This window comes from Ahaetulla prasina, chromosome 1 (assembly GCF_028640845.1).
Source record: "Ahaetulla prasina isolate Xishuangbanna chromosome 1, ASM2864084v1, whole genome shotgun sequence".
NCBI classification, from domain to species: Eukaryota; Metazoa; Chordata; class Lepidosauria; order Squamata; family Colubridae; genus Ahaetulla; species Ahaetulla prasina.
This window is the reverse complement of record NC_080539.1, coordinates 316,593,654-316,613,707: the sequence shown is the minus strand read 5'-3', so window position 1 is coordinate 316,613,707 and position 20,054 is coordinate 316,593,654. Positions and strand designations below refer to the sequence as shown.

Sequence of the window (20,054 nt, the reverse complement as noted above, 5' to 3'; positions counted from 1 at the left end):
CTTTCAAGATATTGTTAGTATATTCTACAAGTTATATTTCTGCAGCCTTTATGGGGGACATAGGGTTGATAAAAGCTGTAAATACAACCTGGAAGTTTGTTCTCAGTATTATAAAAGCATTGCACATATTATGCATAATAGAAATATTTTATTTTGAAGACTTATTCTATCATCTCCATCAAAGATCAAGTCAAGTTGTCTTAAATTTACTAGAAATAAGCACAAGCTATATAACCAAAGGAAAGAGTTTGTGATTTTCATATTCTCAAGATCCTGGCACAGAATTTCGGTTTTATATTTGCTCTCATCTGAAATGCATCCAGAATAACACAGGAAGCCATTTCAGATTGTATTATTTTCAAAGTCTGATTGCTCCTAAATAACTTTGAGTAGGCTGGTTGTTTTAGATTCAGTGTTCTGCAACATAACCAAAATAACAAGAAAAGTAATAACAGAATGGATTGCTTAAATAGGTACTAGATGGTTGTGTAAAGCATGAAAAAAGTATTTATTTATTTACATATTCAATTGAATTATAGGGCCACTCAACTCAAACAATGTGGGTCGGGATGGCATGCAACAGAAATGCTATATTCTGAGTATATTGGCAAATCTTTATCTCTCGTAAAAGAAGAGAAAGCAGGACAGCAGCAGAACAAACAGGAAATTAAGTGCAAGGACTGAAAGTGAAATTTGGGATTATTAATCACAAAGAAAGTTAAAGCAAGAAAAAAAAACCTATATCCACAGATCACAACATCAGTGATGAATGTTGAAAAAAATGAATGCTGATCAGAATTCCCAACGTTGACTGATTCAAAGTCAGTCTTGTTCATAAGAGTATTTAGGATCATATATACATTAGAAAAAATGAAAATCCTTCCAGTGAAAATAATTTTTGATATAAAACATTTCCCCCAATTCATTGGCAGTGATAGAAAAATAGTTGCAAACTCCCAATACAGCATTCCTTCTCATTAAATACATGGAATCTATGCTTCCTAAGAAGCATCTCCTGTTGTGTTAAATGAGGCTTTTAATTATTTTGTTCTACATGAAGAATTTTTAGGAACTGCCCCAGATAGTCTGTGACACTAAAGAATGCTGCTGATTTTTTAACCTTGCTATGATACCTGATGGATATATTTCAGAAATATCATCTATGACCTTTCACTTTCTATTTGTAAAACTATCCAGGCTCAACTGTTACGAAGCTCTTGAGAGGAGATTCTGGGATCTGCTACAGTTTATTATATATCTTTTTAAAAAGATGGAGAACGTCTAACAATATTTAGGGAGACAAAACAAAAGTTTACCTTATATCCTGAAGATTTTATGTGTACACCTCGTTTGGTCAGTGTTGATTTCATCCGAATGAAAAAAGAACGCTCTAGGTTGTTGTCTGTTGAAAGTAGGCTTGGGCTTGTAGTTTCCACTAAAATAGACATAACAAAATAATTTATTGATTATTTAACTTTTAGAGATCTCTTCTGAATTTTGTAAGTGTAGCCATTGAGCTAACCTAGGGCCAAATGCAAGATATGGAAGAGAGTTTTTTAAAAAATTGAACAGCACAGAAGTTGTAGGTATAACTAATAAGCAAATAAATAATTTCTCTTTCACCTTGCTCATGATAGAAATAGGGAAAAAGCCAAACTGCTTTGGATGACAATTCATAGTCTTCTCTTAAAACTCTGGAAGCAAAATTCCACAGCAGAAAAAAACTTGAAAAAAACAAACTGATATTGGGAAAAGAGCCTATTTATTTTTCTGAAACTTTTGAATTGACACAAATTTTATCAATTCAACATGGCCTTCCTCAATGCCTCCCACGAAAACCACCATTCCATATATTATGGACAATTTTCAAACAATAAATTGTTGTTTTCTCGCTTCAATGGGAAGTTTCCTTCTCCCCTTGCTCTTTCTGTCAAATTGGAGCTGGCTTTTATCTGAGAGTAGGGAAGAGATAATTGTAACATTTGTCCACCTGAACATGAGTAAAAAGGTCACGTACTCGAGTGCTTTTATTTTCCTATCAAATGCGAGCACACTTTTGTTGTGCAAGACATTTAATTGAGAAGCAAACCTCTACGAATATATTGGCAAGTAGTTTTCATCAAATTTAAAGACTGTTGCTTTTATCAACCAAGGTTTTTTTCCCTTTTATTTGAAAAGGGTTAGGCTGTTGATATTAACTTGCATATATTTACTTTCCTATAACCATTTTTACTTTGGATTTCTACTCTGTTGTGATTAGCCCACTGACAATAATGCTTTTTTTCTTCAGTGTGTCTCAAGACTGTTTTTTAAAGAGAGCATGAATTCCATGTCATTTTAAATGTACAGCTCTTTATCACTCGAGGGAAAAGCAGAGCCATGTTATATTTAGTACTTTCATTTCTTCTGATTAAATATGAATTACTATGAAATTTTTCTCATCATCTAACACGCCATAATACGCCAACAGCTTTTTAATACACTATATAAGCACAAACTTCTGCTCTAAGAGTTTAATTTGCCCCTCTAATCCAATCACATCAACCTTATTTCTCTTATCAGAGATTCCCATTTTGAATTAAATGAGCTCATTAGTTTTAATCAAAAGCAGAGAGATCAAAACTTAAATGTAAATGCTTTAGATCAGAACTGTCAGTCAGCCGTGCAGTTCTATTTTACTAAAACACAAGATCAGAGACCCTTAGAACCATTTTTTTTTCCTCATAAGGGATGCTGAGAGCTCGAAGATGCTATATCCCATTTTTTTCTGTTTCCCAAGGACAGATTATACATTTAAGGTTAGACTTAATTTAGTGCATTTCTTCCTCTATTCTGGTGGAAATAGAAAAGTATGTCAATCTATTGTTGGCTTCTTTCACATTTATTGGTGATGTCCTCAGAGACCTAGTGAAGTGCTAAGCCGTCAGAAACCACACCACAAATCTGGCCTTAGTGCTGGGTTTCATTTGGTAATATCATGTTTGCAGCATCTAAAAAAATGAAAGTTTCAAAGCAAGGAAATGTATAATCAAGGTGACTAGAACCCTGAAACCACACACACAAAAAAAGATCCTAAGCAATAATGGCATGAAGAGACTCACTATGAATTATTACTGCTAGTATACCGCACTCAATAGTACAGTGGTTAAAGTGTACATTAAGAAACCACAGCATGTGTTCTTCCTGCTGAGTGAATAAATATTAAAATTGGCTTCACACATGCGGCAGCTACAGTCCAGCACATTATAATCTAACATAAACAGAGAGCAAAATACGTTACAATGCATTGTTAAAAATTATGAACTAAACACATGGAAGTTTGTGTTAATTAAGAACATAAGAAGACTTCTGTTTGATAAAAACAAAGGTCTCTTGACTCAGATACTTCCCAGAAGCATGGCATCAAAGCAGCATTCCCTTAATTGTTTTTTTTTTAATCACATCAACTTGTTTTCAGATATGCAGCACTTCTGAACGTGAAGTTCTGTTTTTATGGCCAACAGCCATTAATCAAATTATGGTCTATGCATTAAATATATTTAGTTGGTGAAGTATATTTAAATGCTTCATATAAACACGCTCTCCTTTAAAAACTACTCAAACTAGGTCTTCAGATTCCCCAGCCCCACTCCCACCCCCGTTACCTGCATCATAGTGGAAGTTCTGATTAAATGAAATAGTTTTAATAATAAAAACTTTATTCTGTTTAAATTACTTAATTTTTTCACTGTCCATTTGATATTTTGACATACACAGTATTGCTATAGTTCTGAGGTTTCTGAAGTCCCTTTTGCTTTTTAATGGGGATAAGCAATGGTCTTCAACAGTTCTGCTGTCTTTTTATTAGCATAATACAACTTAAATAATTGGACTTCATCTCTCCTACTACTACATGTTTTCGCAATGAATCCAGAAACCAAACCAGAAACCACATGGAAAAGGGGTAGGAAAAGGGCACAACATAATTTGGCCATTCCTTTTCTATGACAACCTGACTGAAGTGCATAAGAAAGCATATGCAGTGATTTTGGGATTTAGAGTTAATCAATAGGATATAATGGTACAAGTAATGATACTGTTTGGTGACAATAAGAGACTCAAAACATATTTAGGTCCTTTTCCCATTAGGAAGATCCCTGTCTCCCTTACGCCTCCGTTGCAGTTAGCCATGTTATTTGTTGTACAATACCTGGATGCCATTATAGTAACTGCTTAAACCAAAATATTGTAAGCTATATTTGGACACTTTTGACTAACTCAAGAGCTTAGCCTGAAGCATGAAGAGAATGGGATTTCGTTTTGCTTTATCAATCTGCAGGTCTAATATTCCTCTTTACCCAAAGGAATGGGGAATCTGCATCCTGATTCTCTGAAAGCCACAAAGTTATCTGAATGTCTTCTTCGTTTACATTTTTCTAATGTTATTTCTGCATTTTTGAATCAGCATTAATAGACTCTCCCTTTTTTAACTATTTGCACTTCTATTCTGTATCACACTCTTGTGCATGAGACAGAAAGAATGAGACAAATCTTTTGAAGCATGGAGAAGAAAGGAAGGAAGGAACAAAAAAAGAAAGAAAGAAAGAAAGGAAGGAAGGAAGGAAGGAAGGAAGGAAGGAAGGAAGGAAGGAAGGAAGGAAGGAAGGAAGGAAGGAAGGAAGATGAGAAGAAATGTTACATACTACAGCAAGGAGCTTGCAACAGGATAGCACTTCAGTCAACCAGAAATTAAACCTCCAAGTAGATTTGAACAACTGAAGACTGAAAACTTCTACTGGTTTGAAAAGCAAGTTTGTCTAGGAAGATGATTCATCTAGAAAGAAAATGTATGTGTATGTGTGTCTATGTACATTTCAGAAAGAGATGTCAGGAAGACATAAGAAAGGATTGATTCCAGTGCCAGTTCTAAAACTTTCTACTATATAACTGTCCACAGCCTACCTCTGAAGGAACAGCTGACAATCTTGGTCTATGATGAGAACTAAATACACTTTCAATTGCACAACTTGAACCTAGTTTGCTTTTCCCTATGAATTCTCTGCTCTGTGCCATCATAGTATTTATATTTTATATCAGCCCTCCCAATCTGATTCCTTCAAGCCTTATTGGTTACAATCTTTGGAATTCCCAATCAACACCAAGGATATGAATAATATTATAAATTATCATCCAACAGATGTGAAGAGGATTAGCTTGTTCTAGGTTATAACACAGATGTATTTTCAACTTGTCAAAACTGAAACTATTAGCCAAATATTTTCTTCTTCCTTCTACACTGAGAATTGACCATGGGTGTTTTAGGGGACAAATAGGAGTCACATCACAAATATCAGAACTTCGTTAAGGCATCAGGACACAAATATGTAACCGTGGAATTTATAACATGATGCCACTGTGCATATCTTATCCTTCAGATGTGATCAGGATTTCTGAAAATGCCATTGAATCATAAAAGGTAGAAAGTAGGAAAAATGTTATTCTAGAATATATTTTAAGCACTAATTTTATACGATTAATTTAATAATGTTTCACCATTAAGACTAATAATCTGTATAAAGTCAGGATGAAGTATACACATATGGAATTTTGAAGGATTCAGAATTTACCACCTATCACAGAAATAAATCATTTTGTAGGTTACTGCACACATGAGAAGCAATGTTGATCTCATAAATCAAACCATGAAAATCATACCTATTCCATAACAATAACCATGACAATAAATACAGGCTGAGAAGCACAGCAGTCCTGAAATAATCCTACTAGCTAGAAGCAGCAGTTTAGAAACAGTTATACCACAGACTGTGAAGGGACTCAATATTTATTTTAAATAAACAGATGCCACAGCTTCAACACTGAAGTGAAGAATCAGGACATTGGAAAGTCTCTTGATCATTCTGATAAAACTCTCAAAACAGACTGTATACATATTGGATTTGTCAGATAACAAGATTAAGATACCAAAAAAAGTATTAATAATGTTTTCATATTCAGAAATTATTTTAATGGGACTTCTTTTTGAGTCAAGTGGCTGTATTGTATCTTATGGCAAGATATGGGGAGGAGACTTGTAAACTTGATAGGACATCTTTTATTGTAAATTGGAATGTATTAACATTAATGTTGCTTGTTCAACTGCTGTCTTACCAGAGGACCATAAGAAGGCTAACAATGAAAACAAGCAAAAACCCACCTTAGACAAAAATGAATTAAAACTGAATGGTCTAAGAAGAAAGATCATGTTTGTTTTTTAAAGGCAGAGAGATTTCAATACATTCCATACATTAAGGGCAACACATGAGAAGGTTCTCTCCTATCTATCCAATTTTGCTCTCACATGCTCTCATCATCATCTTCTTTTAACCACCCCATAATCCCTTGCTGGATGGAGTCTGGGCAACTGAATGGAGCTAGCAGAATGTTTTAATGGCCAGATACCCTTCCTGTCGCCAATGCGACAGATATATTCAGCAGATATATTCTCAGTGTGCCCAGAGAGAGAAATATCTGCCTCTACCTAGGATTGAACTCACAGCCTCCTGATTGTGAAGCAAGAACTCCACTTCTAGGCCACCGCACCACTCCTCTCAGATGCTCTCATCAATGTGGTTACTTAAAATGTCCTTCCTAAAAGTTTCGCATAGCTCTAAGTCATAGATAAATGTTTCCAGGTCCAGTCAGTTTGCTTGTTTTGGAGCAGCTAAACATAAACCTTTATCAGTTCTGTCAGGATATACTTTTATACAGTTTGTGGTTGACAAACTGTATACAATTGCAAAAAAATTACTTGTTGCTGCTATCTATCACCTGTTAATTCACCAACAACTGGGGAGTCAAAGAGCACATCCATACTGCAGGCATGTCTTTTGGGGAATACATGATTCTTAAACAGGCTAAACTCCAAGCTGAAAGCCAAGCTTTCGATAATCAATAGGCCTCTAGATCAATGTTTTCAATCTCAGCCCACATGACCAGATGGAGAATTCTGGAGATCCATATTTCTTAAAAGTTGTTGACATTGAGAAATGCTGAGCTAGACCATTTCAGGTTGTCTTTGACTTACAACTGCAATTGAGTCATAAGTCAGAAAATTTGTAAAGTGGGTCACTATGTGATCGCATCCAATTTGTGACTTTTTTTTGCAGTGGTTGTTAAGGAAACACCATGGTCATTAAGTGAACCCATTGCTAGCTATGGGCAAGAGAAAAAAAAGAACCTGACAATTTCATAAAAATGTAACGATCAACCGATCAAATTTTGTAAGGTATCTAAGTGGAATTACCTCAGACATGCCTCTTAATATATATAACCAAAGACCTACATATATATATTGTGACATTTTAGTCATTTTCACATAATTTAACCTTCTTTATAGATTCATGCATATTTTCAAACAATTGTTAACATCATTATTAGTCTTGTGTGATATAATTTAAAAATATTCACATCTTCTAAAAAAATCAGTCTCTAAATATATAACAAAATCCAAATAATGCCCTACAGCTGAATGGCTTGGCCATACTTTCTGCTTTGGGATAGAGGCTAGGTAGTTCATACTGCCATTACCAATCTTCCAGGTGACTCCTCACCTGGAATCTCTCTTTTTGTGCTCCCTTTCTGATGATTAAGAAGTGAACTTAAACGAAATGGAATAAACTGTATAATATCTCCCTTTGGCATGGTACTTTAGAAACATGTAGCTAGAGAATCTTTGAGAACATGTTTTAGGTGTAATTCCAGACTGACTAAATAAAAACGCCTAATTTGTAGGGAGTTAAGGAGAACAAATCTTGACCAGAAGTTGCCTTTAAAGCTCAGGTGTATATTCAGTTGAACAAAGATGGGCCCCTTTAAAAGAAAAAAAACCCCAAGCAATCAGAAATGCTTGTATTTATACTCTTCACACTCTACCCAGCAAAGCTGGCACACAAGAGATACAGAAGTCACCCAGAAAACCTGGCACACAGAAGATAAATCAAGATAACCTTGGTACTTCTTGGTACTTTTGGGAGGTTCTTTAAGGACTCTGGGTGGTCCTCGATGTTCTAGGACATTGGGTGTCTATGCATGTTCTAGGCCTTCTCCAGATTCCTGGTCAACAGAGATGGGATAGGATAGTTCTTGTGCCTATGTGACAAAAAGCCTCTCCCTCTCATGAAGACATAGCTGTCTGAATTGAGAAATGAGATAATGTGGCTTCTGTATAATAAATACCACAACATATTATTTACTAATTTCCATGGAATAAATACACACAGAAAATTTACCATACTTCATCAGATTTGAATTTTGATAATTTTGAAATTTGATAATTATTAACAACAGCCAAAATATCACCTTCATGTAATAGCAATTTGTATTCAATTCCAACCACTCAAATGTCCAAAATAAAATTTAACATAAGAAGAATTAATTCATGATATGTTCCTAGATACATCTTAATTGGAGGGGAAATAATCTCCTTTGTGAAAACTTGAGCAAAGGAACTAAGATAATAGATTTTAAACCAAGAAATATAAATGGAAATTAATCCATCTCTTTCATTAAAAGTTCAGTGTGATTCAAGTAATCACACTGAAATTTTTTTGCACATCTAACAATGTCATCAGAGTAGTTTCAAGTTTCTCATATTCATTTGTTAAAATATCCACTAATTATCTCATCTCCACTAATCATATTATCCAAAACTTGATGTCCTTCCATAAAGCCAGATTGTGCAGCATATATGATTGATGGTAGCATATTCTACAATCTGTGTGCTAAAGTTGCAGTCAAGATTTTTGCATCTATATTTAACAAGGATATTGGATGATAATTTGCACAATTTGAAGGGTCTTTCCTAGCTTCAGTACAATTATCATATAGGGTTCATCAAAAACATTAAAACAGTAATAAAATAATACACGATATATGGAAATAAAAATAAGAAGCTCAATTGAGACTTATTGGAGTAGATGCCTTTGTGGCAGAAATAAAACATGAATTTTACGGTGAAAGCAAATTAGCACTGGATTCCCCTTTTATCGCTGAGCTTTCTATGACTCAGTTTGGGTTTTGTATTCTCAGTGCTAAAACATTGGGCTCACCACTGCCGTAAGTATGCTGTGACTGAAACTTTTGAAATTCCCAATCCTGCATCCTGAAGTCAGCTTTAATTCTCAACATCTGGAAGCCAAGTTGGTTGGGGAAGACTGAGCTATGTTTTCCTCCTTCCTTACCAGCATGGCCTTAATACAAAAATGCACAATAGTTTTGCAGTTGAAGTGGTTTGGGACATTCCCAAAAATGATTGGGGCAGGAAAAAGGAATAAGCAGGTCCAGGACAAAAATAATTTAATTTAAAATTGATTAGAATGCAATGAATTAATGATTACTCATTTAATCTCCTTCTGTTATGCTAAAAGTTACAAATTGGCAAGATTCAAGACTCTGTAGACTGCATTCATCTATTGGGGTGCAGGCTGGACATTCTTGTCTAATATATTTTGTCATCTCACTGCATTAACATTCACACTGAGCTTTGTGTGAATTTAGTTCTTCTAGAAGGAATCTCCAGCTTAGGTTCTAAATAACTGCTTGATATAAAATATGTTACATTTTTCCTGGACTTGAACATGATTGAAATTGTAACTGCTTCATGTTATAGTACATTATTCTGAAGATGTATCAACGTGCTAATGTGCCAAAATACTTTGTTCTAAAGAAACAAAGTACTGTCCTTTCCACTGTGAGAATTTGTTAGTCTTTTTCCAATGCTGTGTAACTCTTTTAATATTATAAAACAGGGGTCCCCAATCCCTGGGCCATACCCTGGTATTGGGCCACGGCCCATTCGGAACCAGGTTGTGCAAGCAGCAGGTGAGCACGCGTGCACATACAACTCCATTTACACAAGTAGCAGGTACTCTTGTGCGCATATGTGAAGCTCCATTAGCACAAATTTGAGCGTCGCACCTGCATGCAGAAATGCCTACCGGTCATGCAAATGGAGCTGTGCACACTAGTGCACGGGCCTGCTGCTTGCATTGAATCATTTCCTCTATCCCTACCCACCTCCCAGTCCACAAAGCCAGAAAGGTTAGGGACCACTGCTCTAAAACAGCGTTTCTCAGGCTCTGTAACATTACAATGTGTGGACTTCAACTGTCTGAATCCCCTAACCAGCATGCTAGGGAATTCTGGGAGTTGAAGTTCATACAATGTAAAATTGCTGAGATTGAGGTGCATTGCTATAAATTACAGAAAAGCCATGGAGATAATTGTAAGTCATTCCACCCCCACTACAAATACACCACTACCAAATCCTTAACATAATTGCCTTCTGTTACTACTCTCTTTTGATTTATTCAACGAGTTACCATTTCCAACTGTCATATGCTAAGCAGGACTTTGCTTCTTGGTGTGGTCCTACCCTGAGAAAACAAAGGACCTTTAAATGGTCTTGCCCTGTTTAATTTCAGAGCAAGATTGGTATTTGGAAAAAACACACACTGTAAGGAAATATTCACAATGTCAAAGTCACAAAGTCGAAGACACAATGTCAATAACCACCGTTAAGGTGGGTATTTCAGCCACCATACTGAGCTCAGTGTAGAACACAAGGTAGAATACAGTGTAGAATACAAGGTATCGTAAATGTACACTTTGAATGTACAAGACATCCAAAATAAGAAATTATACAGGAAACTAGGGTTCTAGAAAGAAAAAGTAACACAAATTCTATAACAATAAAAAGTCAACATGTTAAATCTTATTGCCCTGCAGTTCTAAATGCAGCCACTTGAAACATGTACATCTAATAAGAAATGTATGTTTTATTACTGAGATGATGCAGGATCCCACCTCTTCTGCCCCCCCCCCCATTCTGGACCAAATATGGCAACCCTTTTATCTCAACCATAAAATGATTATGAGCCAAATTCTTTTATTAATCTGCCCTTAAGAGCGAGATCCTTTTTTATAATAACATGATGTCAAACAAAGGGCACTAGGACTTAGTCTCTGTACTACAGTACAAAATAACAATACATAAACACCTTTGTGAAGGCAGCTTGAAACCCCATGTTTTCTATTAAGAAGTCATGTTCAATCTTTACTGTTGATAGAACAGAATAGCTAACAGAGAGAACATGGTATATCAGAAAGGTCAATAGTTATTATGAGCTACAAATATATTTTTTTCCATCCTTCAGGCTGTTTAGCGCATATCACAGCACGAGCAGCTGTCTTCTTTAATGCTTTTAAAATTAGAATCACAAAGAAGAAGAGAGAAAAAATATAGTTGCAATGATTGCTCTTTGCTTTTGTTAAGTTTACTTTAATATACTATTTTATATACATGAAGAGTCTGCATAGCCCAACCAAGGAGAGTAGCAGGCATTTCATATGCAAGCTGGATTCTTTATTTGTTTGTTGTTAAAAATACCTTATTATAAATTGTGTTAACATAATGCATTATTTTAAAGAGTTATACTATAATTCAATTGATGCAAATAATTTGAATATATATATATATATATATATATATATATATATATATATATATATATATATATATATATATATATATATATGTTTTCTGAGGTTTTCACGGGTGTTTGTATATAGGTCTTTGGTTGTTCGGGTTTTCTCCCGTGTAAGATTGGAAGTGTCTTGGCGACGTTTCGACGAAGTCTCATTCGTCATCTTCAGGCTTCAGCTTCGTGCTTCTGGGAGCAATGTGTGATCGCAGCTGTTTCTTCCTTTTAACTGCTAGTGGGGTTTGAACTGATTGGGTGGGAGCTTGGCTGTGCTCTGATTGGATGGGGTTTTCTGTGCTCTGATTGGCTGGGGTGTGTCCTGTGTTGGTGGGGGCTTGGTTGTGCTCAGTCTAGTCTGTGCTGCAGGGGGATTTGAGCTGGTGAGCTGCATAGCTGTTGTTTGGCTTTGTGGTCGTGCTACATCTTCATAGTGGGTGTCAGTCTGCTGCATGAATGGATTGGAGGGGTTTGAAATGGCTAATGTTGCAGCTGCGGTCTGGCTTCTGGTCCTTGGTCGTGCTTCATGATCAGTGTGGGTTTGGGTCTGCTTTCTGGGTGGATGTGCGGTGGTGACATCCTGTGTGGACCTTGTGAGTGTGGGTCTGGTGTCATTCCTCGTGTTAGGGACTCGTTTGTCAATAAGGCGGGTTTCAAATGGCTGGTAGGCGGAGGTGTCATCTCGTTTGTTCATGCTGTGTGTATATAAAGAGAGTACACAGAGAGTACCATATTCAATTGCCATTATTTCCAGGTACACAAGAATGTGGTTAAATTACAATCCCCAACAACTATAACCAATATGAAAACTGGGGTTATATTTCAGCAGTATCTACTGTACATGGTGACTTAGTATTTATACATGATCAGTTTTGAGCTAGTTGGAATATTCATAAATTCATTATAAGGCAGTATCATCTCTGTGTGTGTGTATACTTATATACATATATATTACATGCACACACACACTGGGAAAATGTTAATGGCATTAGGAATAGTATATGATACTACAGAAGGAAATTGCTGAAATTACACTGCTAAAATGATTATGAGCCAAATTCTTTTATTAATCTGCCCTTAAGAGCGAGATCCTTTTTTATAATAACATGATGTCAAACAAAGGGCACTAGGACTTAGTCTCTGTACTACAGTACAAAATAACAATACATAAACACCTTTGTGAAGGCAGCTTGAAACCCCATGTTTTCTATTAAGAAGTCATGTTCAATCTTTACTGTTGATAGAACAGAATAGCTAACAGAGAGAACATGGTATATCAGAAAGGTCAATAGTTATTATGAGCTACAAATATATTTTTTTCCATCCTTCAGGCTGTTTAGCGCATATCACAGCACGAGCAGCTGTCTTCTTTAATGCTTTTAAAATTAGAATCACAAAGAAGAAGAGAAAAAATATAGTTGCAATGATTGCTCTTTGCTTTTGTTAAGTTTACTTTAATATACTATTTTATATACATGAAGAGTCTGCATAGCCCAACCAAGGAGAGTAGCAGGCATTTCATATGCAAGCTGGATTCTTTATTTGTTTGTTGTTAAAAATACCTTATTATAAATTGTGTTAACATAATGCATTATTTTAAAGAGTTATACTATAATTCAATTGATGCAAATAATTTGAATATATATATTAACTGCCTTGAGTTACTCATAAAGTAATAAAGGTGGGATAAAAATCTAATAAATAAATAAGCATTTAATGAGATGAACAATGCTACATTATGAAATGAGTTGGAACCAAAAATGAGTAAGGAAGACAAACATGGAAAATGCACATTGTGCAAAGCAGTTCTCCATTGTTTTCATCAGCATAATTCATCTTTGTGTATTCTAAATGTGAGATTGTATACGCCTGTGAGAAATTTTCCATAATTGAAATATTCGGCTTCTTGCTGAGAATTTATCTTCAGACTATGGTGTGATTAGGTGTAGAATTTTTCCTAGATTCTATTATCACAGATTTCCAGCTCAGTAGTGGAAGCTCTGTATATAAAGAGAGTACACAGAGAGTACCATATTCAATTGCCATTATTTCCAGGTACACAAGAATGTGGTTAAATTACAATCCCCAACAACTATAACCAATATGAAAACTGGGGGTTATATTTCAGCAGTATCTACTGTACATGGTGACTTAGTATTTATACATGAAGAGTCTGCATAGCCCAACCAAGGAGAGTAGCAGGCATTTCATATGCAAGCTGGATTCTTTATTTGTTTGTTGTTAAAAATACCTTATTATAAATTGTGTTAACATAATGCATTATTTTAAAGAGTTATACTATAATTCAATTGATGCAAATAATTTGAATATATATATTAACTGCCTTGTGTTACTCATAAAGTAATAAAGGTGGGATAAAAATCTAATAAATAAATAAGCATTTAATGAGATGAACAATGCTACATTATGAAATGAGTTGGAACCAAAAATGAGTAAGGAAGACAAACATGGAAAATGCACATTGTGCAAAGCAGTTCTCCATTGTTTTCATCAGCATAATTCATCTTTGTGTATTCTAAATGTGAGATTGTATACGCCTGTGAGAAATTTTCCATAATTGAAATATTCGGCTTCTTGCTGAGAATTTATCTTCAGACTATGGTGTGATTAGGTGTAGAATTTTTCCTAGATTCTATTATCACAGATTTCCAGCTCAGTAGTGGAAGCTCTGTATATAAAGAGAGTACACAGAGAGTACCATATTCAATTGCCATTATTTCCAGGTACACAAGAATGTGGTTAAATTACAATCCCCAACAACTATAACCAATATGAAAACTGGGGGTTATATTTCAGCAGTATCTACTGTACATGGTGACTTAGTATTTATACATGAAGAGTCTGCATAGCCCAACCAAGGAGAGTAGCAGGCATTTCATATGCAAGCTGGATTCTTTATTTGTTTGTTGTTAAAAATACCTTATTATAAATTGTGTTAACATAATGCATTATTTTAAAGAGTTATACTATAATTCAATTGATGCAAATAATTTGAATATATATATATATATATATATATTTGTTTTCTGAGGTTTTCACGGGTGTTTGTATACAGGTCTTTGGTTGTTGGGTTTTCTCCGTGTAAGATTGGAAGTGTCTTGGCGACGTTTCGACGAAGTCTCATTCGTCATCTTCAGGCTTCAACCGTGCTTCTGGGAGCAATGTGTGATCGCAGCTGTTTCTTCCTTTTAACTGCTGGTGGGGTTTGAACTGATTGGGTGGGAGCTTGGCTGTGCTCTGATTGGATGGGGGTTTTTCTGTGCTCTGATTGGCTGGGGGTGTGTCATGTGTTGGTGGGGCTTGGTTGTGCTCAGTCTAGTCTGTGCTGCAGGGGGATTTGAGCTGGTGAGCTGCATAGCTGTTGTTTGGCTTTGTGGTCGTGCTACATCTTCATAGTGGGTGTCAGTCTGCTGCATGAATGGATTGGAGGGGTTTGAAATGGCTAATGTTGCAGCTGCGGTCTGGCTTCTGGTCCTTGGTCGTGCTTCATGATCAGTGTGGGTTTGGGTCTGCTTTCTGGGTGGATGTGCGGTGGTGACATCCTGTGTGGACCTTGTGAGTGTGGGTCTGGTGTCATTCCTCGTGTTAGGGACTCGTTTGTCAATAAGGGCGGGTTTCCAAATGGCTGGTAGGCGGGAGGTGTCATCTCGTTTGTTCATGCTGTGTGGGCGTTTTTCTATCTCAATGGCTTCTCTGATTATTCTGTTGTGAAAGTGTTCAGTTTTGGCGATAGTTCTGGTCTTTTTAAGAGTATTTTTAGAGTATCTTTTTCTGGTCTTTACACGGGAGAAAACCCGAACAACCAAAGACCTATATATATATATATATATATATATATATATATATATATATATATATATATATATAGCCTATAGATTATATCGTATGTTTAGAATGGATGCCATTGAACCATGTATATTTACCAGAAATTAATAAAGTGTACTGTCTGTTATAGGAATGCCTAATATGTAAACAGAAAAAATACAAGACCATTCTGTATATTGTAATAATGCTATTATAGTGAATATTCCAATTAAAGATGTGAGTTTACATATCTCTCCATCTCCTATCTTTCAAGGATGAAAAATGGTTCAAACTATTACAGCTCAAGCTAAATTTTTCAATCTTGAAAAGTCTTTTGGAATGTCAGCTGGGTACCAAAATAGCTCAGCAATTCTAAAATATAATGAGAAAGCAGAAGAAATAATTTATATTGATACTGATATATCTATACACAGAGACATACTAAATAAATATAGTGAACACACATACACAAAGAGGAAGAATGAGGGAGAGAGAGAGTAAGGGAGGGGGGGGAGAGAAAGAGAGATAGACAGACAGACTGGTTAGGTGTTTAAGATCCAATCCTAAGTATATCTATTGTAGATTCAATTCAATAGGATTTCAAGTGACTATGTATTTAAAGACTGCAGCTTCACTATCAAAGACTAAATCTCAACATTCTGCTGAGTTCTATTTCTACTGGTCCTTAAAATTTTCAGTGCCATGCTGCACATGGAAATTGATTTAATATAAAGTAAATGTTCATGTTTTACTGGTACAATCTTTTGTACTATCTATGGAGATTCTCAATCATTCAGGCTGTGGTTGAAAGAAAGTCCAGTTGCATTTTGGAAAAAAGCATCTTTGTGACAATCTTTTATACTATTTCTTTTGCTTGAACTAAGCAGATCTATTTCTTTTCAATAAATGCTTGCTTAAAAATGAAACAAAAATATTAGGCATTAATTTCTCACCTCTGTCAGTTTGGATTAGAATATTCACTGTTTATGACTCTCAAATAAATGTATGTATGCATGTATTTGCTCTATTAATGACCCTGCCCTGCTCTGTTCCTTGTGTAAGAGATCTTAATTCTAGCAAAGCAAATATATATATTTAGAAGGAAATATATATGTTGTGGGGAAAATAGGAAGAAGGAATATTATATATATTAACTGCCTTGAGTTACTCATAAAGTAATAAAGGTGGGATAAAAATCTAATAAATAAATAAGCATTTAATGAGATGAACAATGCTACATTATGAAATGAGTTGGAACCAAAAATGAGTAAGGAAGACAAACATGGAAAATGCACATTGTGCAAAGCAGTTCTCCATTGTTTTCATCAGCATAATTCATCTTTGTGTATTCTAAATGTGAGATTGTATACGCCTGTGAGAAATTTTCCATAATTGAAATATTCGGCTTCTTGCTGAGAATTTATCTTCAGACTATGGTGTGATTAGGTGTAGAATTTTTCCTAGATTCTATTATCACAGATTTCCAGCTCAGTAGTGGAAGCTCTGTATATAAAGAGAGTACACAGAGAGTACCATATTCAATTGCCATTATTTCCAGGTACACAAGAATGTGGTTAAATTACAATCCCCAACAACTATAACCAATATGAAAACTGGGGGTTATATTTCAGCAGTATCTACTGTACATGGTGACTTAGTATTTATACATGATCAGTTTTGAGCTAGTTGGAACATTCATAAATTCATTATAAGGCAGTATCATCTCTGTGTGTGTGTATACTTATATACATATATATATATATATATATATATATATATATATATATATATATATATATATATATATATATATATATATATAGCCTATAGGTTATATCGTATGTTTAGAATGGATGCCATTGAACCATGTATATTTACCAGAAATTAATAAAGTGTACTGTCTGTTATAGGAATGCCTAATATGTAAATAGAAAAAATACAAGACCATTCTGTATATTGTAATAATGCTATTATAGTGAATATTCCAATTAAAGATGTGAGTTTACATATCTCTCCATCTCCTATCTTTCAAGGATGAAAAATGGTTCAAACTATTACAGCTCAAGCTAAATTTTTCAATCTTGAAAAGTCTTTTGGAATGTCAGCTGGGTACCAAAATAGCTCAGCAATTCTAAAATATAATGAGAAAGCAGAAGAAATAATTTATATTGATACTGATATATCTATACACAGAGACATACTAAATAAATATAGTGAACACACATACACAAAGAGGAAGAATGAGGGAGAGAGAGAGTAAGGGAGGGGGGGAGAGAAAGAGAGATAGACAGACAGACTGGTTAGGTGTTTAAGATCCAATCCTAAGTATATCTATTGTAGATTCAATTCAATAGGATTTCAAGTGACTATGTATTTAAAGACTGCAGCTTCACTATCAAAGACTAAATCTCAACATTCTGCTGAGTTCTATTTCTACTGGTCCTTAAAATTTTCAGTGCCATGCTGCACATGGAAATTGATTTAATATAAAGTAAATGTTCATGTTTTACTGGTACAATCTTTTGTACTATCTATGGAGATTCTCAATCATTCAGGCTGTGGTTGAAAGAAAGTCCAGTTGCATTTTGGAAAAAAGCATCTTTGTGACAATCTTTTATACTATTTCTTTGCTTGAACTAAGCAGATCTATTTCTTTTCAATAAATGCTTGCTTAAAAATGAAACAAAAATATTAGGCATTAATTTCTCACCTCTGTCAGTTTGGATTAGAATATTCACTGTTTATGACTCTCAAATAAATGTATGTATGCATGTATTTGCTCTATTAATGACCCTGCCCTGCTCTGTTCCTTGTGTAAGAGATCTTAATTCTAGCAAAGCAAATATATATATTTAGAAGGAAATATATATGTTGTGGGGAAAATAGGAAGAAGGAATATTATATATATTAACTGCCTTGAGTTACTCATGAAGTAATAAAGGTGGGATAAAAATCTAATAAATAAATAAGCATTTAATGAGATGAACAATGCTACATTATGAAATGAGTTGGAACCAAAAATGAGTAAGGAAGACAAACATGGAAAATGCACATTGTGCAAAGCAGTTCTCCATTGTTTTCATCAGCATAATTCATCTTTGTGTATTCTAAATGTGAGATTGTATACGCCTGTGAGAAATTTTCCATAATTGAAATATTCGGCTTCTTGCTGAGAATTTATCTTCAGACTATGGTGTGATTAGGTGTAGAATTTTTCCTAGATTCTATTATCACAGATTTCCAGCTCAGTAGTGGAAGCTCTGTATATAAAGAGAGTACACAGAGAGTACCATATTCAATTGCCATTATTTCCAGGTACACAAGAATGTGGTTAAATTACAATCCCCAACAACTATAACCAATATGAAAACTGGGGGTTATATTTCAGCAGTATCTACTGTACATGGTGACTTAGTATTTATACATGATCAGTTTTGAGCTAGTTGGAATATTCATAAATTCATTATAAGGCAGTATCATCTCTGTGTGTGTGTATACTTATATACATATATATTACATGCACACACACACACACTGGGAAAATGTTAATGGCATTAGGAATAGTATATGATACTACAGAAGGGAAATTGCTGAAATTACACTGCTAAAATATTTATGTAAGATTTAAACTGGAAGGGGGATGTTTGATTTTTACTTTGAAAAAAACATCAGATAAACTGCTATCTGTAAATACCAGCAAACTTGTTAAAAGTTGGAAAATATCTTTGGATATTCTTTTTTTCATGCTTTTCACACAAGTTTGCTCTGTCCAGTTTCTGCACTAATCTTTTTGAATTATTACCACACGTACATATTTTATAGTAAACATCTTTATATACATTTTATTGTCAACTATATATTTCATTCATTTTTATGCATTTATCAATATAGTTTGTGTAACTTTTAGATGAAAAACTACCTAGAAATTTAAAGACTTGCAGCAAAAGGATATTTCTGTCCCAGGCTACATATTGTTTTAAGAGAAATAAAATGTATATTAACTTGCCTCCAACTCTGCATTCAATGAATCTTAGAACATAGAAAAATAGAGTTGTAATTTTATACTCTCTGGGATGATGTACAATAAAAATATACATTAAGGCTATACACATCCAATTAAAAACAGTACAGTAGCAGAGGAAATGAGCAAGCTGAAACTTTCAAACACTGCAGGGAAACCTTGCTGGGTCATACAACAGCCTTTGAAAGTCCAGCATTTTACATCACACAGCATCCAACCCATTTGGGAAGCTTGCAATCTGAAAATGGGTCTACTTCCATTTTGCTTCTCTGCACATTTAGCCTGAATAGATGATCTAATTTCTAATACTGTAACAGAGGGAAAATGCTTTCTTCTATTTATTTTTCCTGCCATGCATAATTTAATATTCCCCTATGAACCTTTTTTTATTCTAAGCAGTACTTTCACATATTGAAACTGCTTTAGTTTATATGACGCTATAGAGCACTGCACACCAGAACAACTAGACACAAGAACAGTTTTTTCCAAACGCCATCACTCTGTTAAACAAATAATTCCCTCAACATTGTCAAACTAGTTACTAAATCTGCATTACTATTAATCTTCTCATTGTTCCTATCACCCATCTCCTCCCATTTATGACTGTATGACTGTAACCTTGTTGCTGGTATCCTTAAGATTTATATTGACTGTTTCCCCATGACTATCATTAAGTGTTGTACTTTATGATT

At 34.7% G+C, this 20,054-nt stretch overlaps 1 protein-coding gene across 3 annotated transcripts in view; it reads right to left on the bottom strand.

Moving 5' to 3' along the window:
• The window catches only part of NPAS3 (neuronal PAS domain protein 3), an 805,304-nt gene that overhangs the window by 60,791 nt on the left and 724,459 nt on the right, over positions 1–20,054 (bottom strand). For all 3 annotated transcript variants that reach the window (XM_058162236.1, XM_058162237.1, XM_058162238.1), the window contains one exon: positions 1,317–1,435. In XM_058162236.1, coding sequence (XP_058018219.1) covers positions 1,317–1,435 — 119 coding nt within the window. The remainder of the gene's footprint in view (positions 1–1,316; positions 1,436–20,054) is intronic.